Here is an 11,721-nt window from a genome sequence, read left to right as displayed (position 1 = left end):
TAAAGTGCTAATTTAAAACTACCTTAATAACGTCTATTCCGAACGACCAAAATATTCAAATAAGTCATAAGGTAATGCTAATAACATTCCGGTGAATTATTAATATCTACATGGGCAAATCCGACCAACCAAAAAAAAGCCGGAAACCGATGAGAGATGGGTTTTGGTCAAATTTACTCTAAAGGTCCCCATACACTTGTTGTTTTAACCAAACGAGTAGACCATAAAAGTCAAAATCTGTCTTCGCCAGATATTTTATCGATATAGTTCAACCCGTTCATTCCTACCCGATACTCGATAGAGTATGGACAGAAACCGACAAAACTGTGCAGCAGAGTTGTCACAAGCTACACATTTGCTTGAATGATTGCACAGCTACACCACAATCGTCTGAGCTACACATTCTGGAAATTTACATATTTATAATATAAAAAAAAAATGGCGCCGGGAGGCACGTATAGCCGCCCATACTAAAATATGTTAATAATCAATTATCTCAAAAACTGCGACTTTGACTGATTTTGATGTTATTACAAATTTTGTTGCAAATATTATTCCTAATCTTAAATTGGAAACCGCGTTTCGCTAGCTACTGTAATTTTGGAGTTACGATTTTTTTAATTTTTAACACCCTCCCATACACCCTTACCAACCCTCCACCCCCACCAAAAGCTAATGGCCAGATTCTCGGGTGCCACAGTATTTTTGTGCCAAATTTGGTTAAAATCGGTTTAGCGGTTTTTGAGTTATTGTGTTACAGACGGACAGACAGACACACAGACACCATAAAAATATTTTGTATTTGGGTCATTTATGACCCAAATAACTTATTTTGAGTGAAATTAAAAAAACTTTTTTTTTGCCGATCTTAATAGCCTACCATACCTGGTAGGCTATTGGTTGGTCGGCTAATAATAGCAGAACAGATGCAGTCACAATAAAGCAGAACCTATGAAATCGTGTTTATAATTTGTGTAATGTCCAATGACTAAAGAATCCAAGGACAAATAACACCCGAGAGCAAATTGTTACGATGTCACCAAACAGTGCCGTGGCACATATTTTTCTTAATGTTTTGATTACGCCTATATGGTGTATACGGTGGTATCATACCAATTAATTACGAAAAAACGTATTAAAATGTTAACAAAAGGTACAAAACTAGTATCGACGTATAGCACACATCAAGTACATATAATATCAGAAAAATAATTATCGAATTCAATAAGAAAACTAAGAAAATCTAAAAAGGTGGAGCGAACTGTTTATTTACCTATGAAACGTAACTCCTGGCACTTTCTTATATATGCTGCTTTTACACTTGAAAGCTGAACAACTAATCACCATTGTAATAAAGTTTATCCATAGTTCATTACACACAAACTATTAAAAATCGCTAAAATTGTCGCTGGTGACCAGATGATGACTCATTGTTTGCCATCAAAAGAATGGCGTCTAAGGTCACAAATTCTGCTGCAGCCCGTATATGGGCGTTACATGTCCTTATATTCTTTAGTCATTAATCACACTTTATTACACCTAGTCATTTATTACACCTAGTCATCACACTTAGTCATTAATCACACGTCATTCTTAGTCATTAGTCACACTTTTGTCACTGTCGTTGAAAAATCATTATTATTATTGTCTCTTGGGCAATTCCTCTAGCAGAGATGATTTTAAGTCCCGAAGTTGTATCCGCTATAGTTGCTTTAAGAAAGAAGAACAAGATGGTAGAGATGAGAGAATACCTTAATCATGTTAAGATCCCACAAATGATTTGGCCACCATACACTCCAAATCTAAACCCTATCGAGCATGTCTGGGATATGCTCGGTAAGAAAATTAAAAGTTTAGTACCCACCCTTCGAACATTGGATGAGTTACGAAGACCAGTTCTAGAACAATGGGTGGCTATTCAATAGGAGGATATATGCCATTTAATGGAAAGTATGGGGAGGGGAGGTGTGTGTAATATTCGGTATTATTAGTAATAACCTTGTAATAATTTTCTTATTATATTATTTTCTTTTTTCTTTTATTTAATCTCTAATTCTACTACTACTACTACTACTATTCGGTAAATCTGTAACATTTTATTATCAGAATACAAATTACGAAAAAATGTTAGCGTCTCCTTCAAAGCGAATATGTTCAACAAAAATGAAGCTACCTGAGATGAACCAAAAAAACAAACTATCGAAAAAAGATGTACCTATTTGATAAAACAATTTTTAAATTCCTTAGCCAATAATTTAGCTACAAAATGCTTAAAAAATAATCAAAATCGGTACACTAGAACAAAATATATGTATACCGGGTGCGCCTCGAAGTGGCTCACCCCTATAACTTTTTATTTTCCCAGATAAATAACCAGGTTTGGTATGTTAGTATATGACATCAATTAGGATTGATTGATGTACTCAATTGTTTTTGGTCACTTCCTGTTTCACCGGAAATGACTACAACTTTTCGATAGAAAATGATTCTCTGAATAGAATCACATATCATATGTCCACTTTTGACATTTTCGTTAAAAAAAATCGTATTTTAAACTTCAATCTGGAGTGCCATGGTTGTGTTAAAAACACTAATTTTTAATCAAGAACATTTGGAAAAATAGTTTTGATCGTCTAATGTTTTTCAAGTCTTGTCCTGACCGGTTAAAAGATACCCAAATCATATCTTAATTTTTTTAAATGGAACAAGGGTGGCTCATTAGCATATTTGGAAAAAGCATTTTTTACGAATAATTTGGTACTATACACTTGGTATTTTGAGTCAAATTGTCGTTATGAACCGCATATTACAATTTCAAATAAACCATATGTGAAAATCTCAAAAGATGACATATGAAATGTCATTCTATTCAGAGTGTCCTTTTCTATCGAATAAAGTAGAAATATACGGAGGATGTTATTTAAAAATCAGCAATTATAGTCATTTCCGGTGAAACAGGAAGTAACCAAAAACAATTGAATACGTCAATCAATCCTAATTTGTGTCATATGCTAACATACCAAATAGTTATAGGGGCGAGTCACTTGTGAGACGCACCCGGTATAACTTTAAAATAGATCACAATTTTGAGGTGCCCGTTTTTCGTGCAGGTGACTGTATATTTTTCAGAGCATTGCACTATTTTCTTCTATTCCTTTTTAAAACTGAGCAAAATAACCGTAGTGTATGGAGACTTTAAGGACAAGCAACCTTCGAAAATTCACAAAATCTTTCAAGACCAACGAGCGTCGTCCATTGGTGGGGATTATCTTATATAGCAAGGTAAAATGGAGACTATTTAATTTGCGGGAAATTCGAAAACGCGTTGTTCTTTCTTGGTTTGTTTTTTTTGGACAATAGTTTCGAAATTGTTCGAAATGTTGAGGTTGGGCGTTTGTTTTGTGTTGTTCGTGCAAGTTTTATGTAGTCCGGTAGATTTAAATGAGAAAAATGGTAAGTCGGTTATTTTTTGTTAATTAATATTTCAAAATGTATTGTGTCTTTGTTATATACAGGGTGGCTCGAACTGTACTCCGGAAACTTCGGCAGCATATTCTGCAGATAAAAATAAGTAAAAAAGTTCGAATAAAAATGTATGTCCTAAAATGCTTAGTTTCGGAGATACAGTGTGTATAAGTTTCATTTTTATTTCAATTTTTTCCAAATAATTTCTGAATTAACGTCAATATCTGGATGAAAATTGGTGTCTGGAAGTTTTTTGACATGAGAAATTTGATTTTGATGTTAATATGACTCCTATTTGTAGGGGGCGCCACCTACACGTGTTTTAACTGTTTTGAACAGTAATAACTTGTCGTCCATGCCTGTATAAAACTACTGAGTGAAAAAATATACATCTCCGTAACTTTTTACGTAAAATATGTCTCTCGGTAAAATCACTACGAGCAACCGGTCTCAAGATATTTAGAATGGAAATACTCAATACATGTCATTATTGGGAAAAAATAAACACATTGAGTAGTTATTTGACTGAAATAATAAATTTGGGAAATTTTATTGTTTTTTAAATTAATCATAAACAGTTTCTGCTGAACTCTTTGAATAAGAAGGCTAAGGAAGGAGCATATCAATAATCTTAGGTCTACCGCGATAGGACTCAAATATGACCGACTTAAATTCCGGTTTATCAGTGCCGTTCTAATTTTATTTAAAAAATGTAAAACTATGATGTAGGGTAGACTTGGGGTAGACTCAATATTTTTTTTTATTTTACGTTGTGAATAAATGTTGGTAGTTATTAAAATTGTTAAAAACATATTATTATAATAAAAAGAGATAAGTTTTAATAATTATTTATTAACACAAACATCCGATACGCTACTGAAGCAGGTAAGTCAAATTGACGTAGGTATCTAGATTCTTTGACATCTAATCTTTGACAAGTAGAAAATAAAAGCAAAAATGCAAGAAAAAAATATATAATTAGTTAATTTAAGTAAATTTCATAAATGATCGGTTTACTACACGTATGTATATTATATAGTCACTTACTAGCGAAAAGTTGTTCCATTATTTCACTTGATTTTTGCCGAGATCTACCGCACACTACACAACCAACCATTTTAGAGTCTTTTTCGATAAATCACGATAGTGTCACTGTTAATTTAAGTTCTGCCACAATTTCCATCTAGATTTACTACCTTTATACAACTATCAGTAGTAGAATAAATAATAAATAACATAAAATAAGCTCCGTAAAGACTGACAAATCCACAAAATTTCAAATCGAATTCAAATGTGTCAAATGAATCGTCAAACAGAACTGTCAAGGATCCCCACCCTAGGGTCCTTTTTCAGCCCACCATGCCTGAATACATGGATAGCATTATGCTCCTTCCTTAGTCTTCTTATTCAAAGGCTGAACTTTTGCTCCAAAAACATTTAAAATTTATTATTTCAGTTTAGTAACTATTTAGTCAACATGTTTAATTTATGTCAGTAATGACAGGTAATCAAATTTAAATTTCTTACGTCAACTCCCAGACACCAATTTTCATCCAAATATTGACGTTACTTCTTAAATTATTTGAAAAAAATCGAAATAAAAATGAAATTTCTACACCCCGTATCTCCGAAACTCAGCATTTTTGGACATACATTTATACGAACCTTTTTACTTATTTTTATCTGCAGATTATGGTTCCGAAGTTTCCGGAATACGTTTCGGGCCACCCTGTATATTGATATTATCATTTGGTAGTAAAAAATATAGAAAATTGACCTTAGTTTGAATTTTGACTTATAATGCTAAACCACATAAATATATATATAATGCTAATGCATATACTAGATGTCTTTGATTAAATGTAAATAAAAAATTAAAGAGATGATTATTTTTCCCGAACTTAATATTTATTCCTAGTATAAAATGTATATTCTTTAAAAGTAATATTATTAAAGCTTTTTATGAAGCTTATTGTAAATTTAATTTGTGAGACTAACATAAAATTTTCCATATTTTCGCCAACTAGATTATGAGTGATAAGACAAAAAATTATATTAGCTTGATGTGATAAAAAATATCTTTTGTAAGTCAGCTTCGGAAAAATATTTTTTTCCTCAAAAAGTATGCGCGCGCGGTGGCGTTTTTTTGCAAGAGACAAAATGTATTAAACACTAGAAGGACCATTTTACGAAAAAAAAATCGGTACATTGTTGAATTGGAAAATATTTATACTAAAATGTATGTAGGGGTGGGGGTAGTTTTTACCCATCCCGTATTTTTTCTTGATTTGTGTAAAAGTCAACGAAAATAATTTTTAAAATTAAAAAAATAATATAATTATAATCTCTTGTACAGAATACACTTGAGACTAATTAGGTATTAAATTAATTTAATCTAGGTATTCATAAAATGTCTTCTTTAGAAATTTTTATTCTCTAATTTTAGTTAGAATAGCCCGGGCAGCAGACCCACATTTCCACAAATACAAAGGTCTTGGAGGTCACGGCTTTGGAGGTGGCTTCGGATACGGACACGGAGGAGGCGGCTACGAACAAGGAGGTTACGGAGGAGGACCGATCTACGTCAGCGGTCCAGTTTACGGAGGAGGTCCAGTTTACGGAGGCAGTCCTGGTTACGGAGGTGGATATGGAGGTGCCCAAGCACAGGCTCAGGCTCAAGCTCAAGGTATGCTTAAATAATAGTTATTATCAACACGGTGTGGTCAAAATATCTGGACGTCTATAAGTAAAAGTCTGTTACAAGTTTCTCAGGATTTGTTTTCTGATACAAGAGTATACAGGGTGTCCAATTGTCGAGTGTCAAAAACAAATACCTAAATACAAAAATCGAGAACGGACAAATTTGAGGATCTGGCAGGTCATCTTATGACACCATTTCCCATGGATCCATTTCGTATAGGTCCAATTTATTGATTTTGAAGATGGTTGTTTAATTTAATAACATTTCCAAAGTTAATTTCACGTGAATTATCTAAAGAAATATATTCTCTAAAAGTTCTGGTACGATAGCTTCCAAGATTTACAAAAAGGGGTAGGGTGTTGTTTTCCTGATATATAAAAAAAATATTAGCTCCCTAAATAAAACAAGACATATATAGCAGTATACTATTACTCTTTTGTTTCTTTTATTATCAATCGCGGCCTACTAATAAAAATGATCATTTAATAAAAACTCTTAAATATTGCAGTAAATAGTAAAAATAAATATAGAGTTATTTGTGTTATGATGCCAGATCATATGATTTATAAATATACGGGGTGTTCTATTTAAGAAAATATAACTTTAGCTCATACCTTCAAAAAAAATCGTGGAACAACAGACTGTGCGCCACTGTATTCTAACATAAAAGTTCTACAAAAACAGTTTTCACCTTCTCGATACCTTTCACAATAACAGAGATACGGAGGGTGTCCCAAACTGCAAAATTTTTATAAAGACCCTGCAGTTCAGAAACGAAAAAGGCTATGATAATTTGGTAACAGCATCTTCCGTTTGACAAAAAAGTGAGACAGATTTATACAAACCGCATTCTTCTATCTTCACTAATAACGGAGATACTGTATGATTTCAAGCAAAATGGGACACCCTGTACATCCCCGCAAATTACTAGTAAAAATTGTAATACATTGTTTATTCTACCGGAAGATGACTAAATCATTGTAAAGCTGCTACTTTGAGTAAAGTTTTGTGTCTACCCCCCCCCCCCTTCTCGAATCCTGGATCCGCCGCTGTCTACTAGCTACTAGTTTATCTACATTTCTATAACAATATTGAAAATCTAAAATATCATAATAATTACTGTTCAATTCTCTTTTGCATGCTAAATGATTATTTAGCAAGTATTGTATTTTTGAGACACTTGGTTATCACTAGATTACAATATAATTCGGTTTTTACATATTTAAACTACTTAACACCTTTTTTTGTAAATAAAAATGTAATAGTTACTAAATATATAACGTTATGAATTCTACACATGGTCTCAAAATGTCTTCTAATTTTTAATAATACATTCAAAACCACCCAATTGCCAACCCTTTTAAATTATAATTTTTTGTTAGAAAAGATATACCAGGGGCGTCTCGAAAGTGGCTCACTCCTATAACATTTTTATTTTTTCAGATAAAAAAAATGAGATTGACTGTACTAAATTGACTGTATTATTTTATTTCAGCTGGAGGTTTCGGTGGAGGATTAGGAGGAGGTGAAGCTCAAGCACAGTCTCAAGCCCAGTCTCAATCAGCTTCTTTCGGATTTGGTCCATTTTCAGCCAGTTTCTCTCAAAGCCAAGCCCAAGCTCAAGCACAAGCAGGTTCAGGAGGCGAAGGCGGACTGTAAGTATCATTTAATCATACTTTTTAAAAAATAATTTATATGGAAGGGGTTCTAAACGCAACGATTTAATCTGCATGCCAAATCGCACAGTTCTGATCTTAAAATTAAATCGATAGTGTTCTTTCCACACTACACGTTCAGGTTTTATAAAAGATAATTTCGTCAGTCTATAGTCTGTACAGTCCCCGCCAAATCTGTGGTCTGGGCAGTTAAAAATCTTCAGCATGTTGAAAGATAGCAAATCTCATCTCTTCGATTTACTAATGTCCGTATCTGGAGCTCAGTTTTCATCAAAAACATAATGGTAAAACCCACACCTGCACATCTATATCTATGACGGTTTCAGAGTTACAGGGTGTTTTTCGAAAATGTGCGTTTTTAAAAATCCGCTTAAAAAACTTTATAAATATGGAAAATTTTGTTTTTTATGAAAACATTTACAATACGGGGATCAAATTATACAATAAGGGGTCCAAAGCCTACTAGTTGAAAGTGAAGACATTTTAAAAATTTTGTATTTCGATGGAAACTCGAATAAAATATCAAGTGTGCTATACAAGGTGTCCCAGAAATAAGTTCAAGTATTTTAAGGGGTGGTAGATCTCGATAAAAGAAACATATTTTCTCTTTATCGTTTCTCAAATTCAAAATAACGGAGTTATTTCACTTTAGCTAAACTTAAGCTAAAATTTTGAGAACCACTGGATCTTTTCTGGATTTTCTTTCTTGTAAATTTAATCTAATACCTATGTTGCCATATTATCAAGAAATAATGTTTTTTAACTAAAAACTAAAAAAAATAGTAAACAATTTTTCCAAAAATTTCGTATTTTCAAAAAAATTTTTTCGCGAAAAAATCCTCATATGCGTGTTTCTGGGGTTGAACTATACTACCAGTTAAATACTTGCACTTATTTCTGGGACACCTTGTATTTTTAGAAAGAATTTTCGGTGAATTAAAAATACACAGGGTGTTCCATATAAAAAAAACAATTTTTCTGGTGATAACTCTTAAATTATTAAATAAAAAAATAATCTTAAACTATTAAATTCTAAGTAAAAAGGTGTTTTGGAAATGTTTTCACAAAAACACAAAATTTTCCATAGCAAAAAAGTTACAGCGATTTGTTAAGAATGCACAATTTTAAAAAACGCCCAGTAACTCTGAAACGATAATAGATATCGATGTGCAGTTTTTATCATCTTGTTTTTGATTAAAAAAAATGAGGCCCAGATGCTGATATCAGTTTTCATCTTTAAAAGTGTCCAATTTGACCCACCCTGTACAGGGTGTCCCACTAAGAATAGCTCTCGGCTGTATCTTGGAAAGTATATTAGCCGTAGCGGCTGCGGAAAAAAATATTTATAACTAAAGAGGCTATGGGAAATTGCTGGAAATGATTTTCAAGTTTGTAGAACGACCGCTAGGAGGCGCAACTGCAACAAAAAATAAGAAAATTGAGTTTTTACACAATTTTGCCTAAATAAGGTGTACTATAAGTAACAGCTTCATAATCTTCAGTAAATTTTGAATATTTTTTGTTTGAACCATTTTCTCCTAGCTACCAAAATAAAGTGGTGGAGGAAGGTTAGATCTGTTTTTATTTGAATATTATTAATTCTGGACTGGATGATCGGAATCCAACAAGCGAGGGCTCGTTTAAAAGAGCGTTTCGTACTCTATATTGTACCATATAAACAACAATAATAAGCTTTTGAATGTAGACGCTAGGGGGCGTTGTCTTACAATTTAAAAAACATAGCGCGTTTTTTCAAAAAAATTAAATGCAATAATGTATGTAATTTTAGCTGATAGTAAAGAGTAGTAAAAGCTTAAAAAGTCAGCGAAAACCGCATCTTCTTTCAAACCGAAGATATTAGCAAAATTATAACAAATACCAAAAAATAAGCCCTTAATTACCTTATTTTTACAACAAGGTATCAGTAGCCCTCTTGATTATGCCCATTCTAACCTAAAAATAAGATAGAAACAGTTAGTTTATTTTAAAATCGACGATATACTAGAATATCATAATATCAGATGTATTAATATCTAATAATTAAGATATTAATAATAGTGAACCAGAAACGATGATTCAGTGAAGTCATGGTAGGCTTTGGAAAATACCGTATTATCGAATAAAAATGGCGTCAGCGATAGCTATGAAATGAAGATCGGTGTCATTTTGTATGTAAAATTAAATGGGGAATGTCATTGATGTTCATTTCCAAGCCAACTGGACTCCGTTTTTTTCGATCATACGGTAGTTGCTTTTGACATAATAGTATAAATGTCAAATTGTTATTAGATCAACATTTTGATAGTCTTAGCAGCGTTTGATACTATATTGCTACTGATACTACATTGATACTACAAACTACAACTACTGATACTATATTGCTACTGATACTGTATGGTAAAAATAAGGTAATTATATAAGGGCTTATTTTTTGGAATTTATTATAATTTTGCTAATATCTTCGGTTTGAAAGAAGATATCAAGATGCGGTTTTCGCTAACTTTTTAAGCTTTTACTACTCTTTACTATCAGCTAAAATAACACATACTATCGTATTTAATTTTTTTGAAAAAACGCGCTATGTTTGTTAAATTGTAAGAAAGCGCCCCCTAGCGTCTACGTTCAAAATCTTATTAATATTATTTTTATGGCATAATATAGAGTAAGAAACGCTCTTTTAAACGAGCCCTCGTTTGTTGGATTCTGATTTTCCAGTCCGGAGTTATTAACATTTAAAGAAAAACAGATCTAACCTTCCCCCACCACTTTATTTTAGCAGATAGGGGAAAATGGTTCTAACAAAAAAATCCAAAATTTACTGAGGATTATGAAGCTATTATTTATAGTACCCATTATCTAGACAAAATTCTGTAAAAATCTATTTTCTTATTTTCCATAGCAGTTGCGCCACCTAGCGGCCGTTTTACAAACTTGAAAATAATTTCCAGCAATTTCTCATAGCCCCTTCAGTTATAAATATTTTTCTTCCGTAAGCCCTATGGCTAATACTTTCTGAGATACAGCCGAGAGCTATTCTTAGTGGGACACCCTGTACAGTTCAAGTCTCTCAGAGATCCTTATGTGTAGAGTAGGGCCCTTTTAAAAAATTATACCGTGGGAAAATGTGCGGTGAACATGCAGTTCTAAAAAGTTTTCTAAAAACAGGAAAATTAAAAAAATACACGATTTTCAACATGTTTTATTGCAAAAACACATAGACGTGTTCCTGGGGTCAAAATATACCACCCCTAAAAATATTTGGTCTTATTTAAAACTCACAATTAGACAACTAACAACCAGCGGAAACCAAAACGATCCAAACCATCTCATATCAATTATTCATTCTAAATTAATTTTACTTTTTTTTACTCTTTTTCAGATATTATTAAGAAAAAAATCCAGTCAAGACAAACTCTTTTGCATTTCTTGCATTCATAGACATATTTTGTACATCTGTGATTGCTGACTTCGACTGACCACAATGGAGAATACTACTGATATTTTGCTTACTTTGTTGAGCAACATGTATTGATTAAGAACTGTCGAATTTGCTACAAGATCCTAGTCCTAATTTTGTAATTTATTATTAAAATAAACATTTTTGTTAATAAAGAAACGTTGTCGTTTTAGTGTTTAGCATAAAACCTTGGGGTTTCCGTCTTCTTTATATGATAATGTGCCTCAAAATAGTTCGACCTTACCGGTTCAAGTCGACAAATATTTTTATATCCTTGACAATGATTTACGTGTTTGGGGCATCCTTATTGTGTTTCTTAAGAGGGCTTACAGTAACCAGAAAAACAGGATTCAACAAATAGAAAAAAATTATTTTCCAGATATCTAGGTCTAGGTATCCATAAAAATTGGAAAACATTGAAT

The 11,721-nt window shown here is 32.5% G+C and overlaps 1 protein-coding gene across 1 annotated transcript; it reads left to right on the top strand.

Moving 5' to 3' along the window:
- Positions 1-3,290: 3,290 nt before the first annotated feature.
- On the top strand, positions 3,291-11,275 carry LOC115880262 (heterogeneous nuclear ribonucleoprotein A3 homolog 2-like). Its single transcript, XM_030897441.1, has 4 exons — positions 3,291-3,453; positions 5,912-6,151; positions 7,662-7,821; positions 11,222-11,275. Exons 1-4 carry the CDS (start codon positions 3,378-3,380, stop codon positions 11,229-11,231), a joined length of 486 nt encoding a protein of 161 aa, XP_030753301.1. The 5' UTR covers positions 3,291-3,377; the 3' UTR covers positions 11,232-11,275.
- The last annotated feature ends 446 nt before the right edge of the window (positions 11,276-11,721 follow it).

Source organism: Sitophilus oryzae, unplaced genomic scaffold (genome assembly GCF_002938485.1).
Source record: "Sitophilus oryzae breed Bouriz unplaced genomic scaffold, Soryzae_2.0 scaffold_1620_pilon_pilon, whole genome shotgun sequence".
Classification (NCBI taxonomy): Eukaryota; Metazoa; Arthropoda; class Insecta; order Coleoptera; family Curculionidae; genus Sitophilus; species Sitophilus oryzae.
The sequence above is the reverse complement of the archived record's forward strand: the minus strand, read 5'-3'. Positions and strand labels throughout refer to the sequence as shown.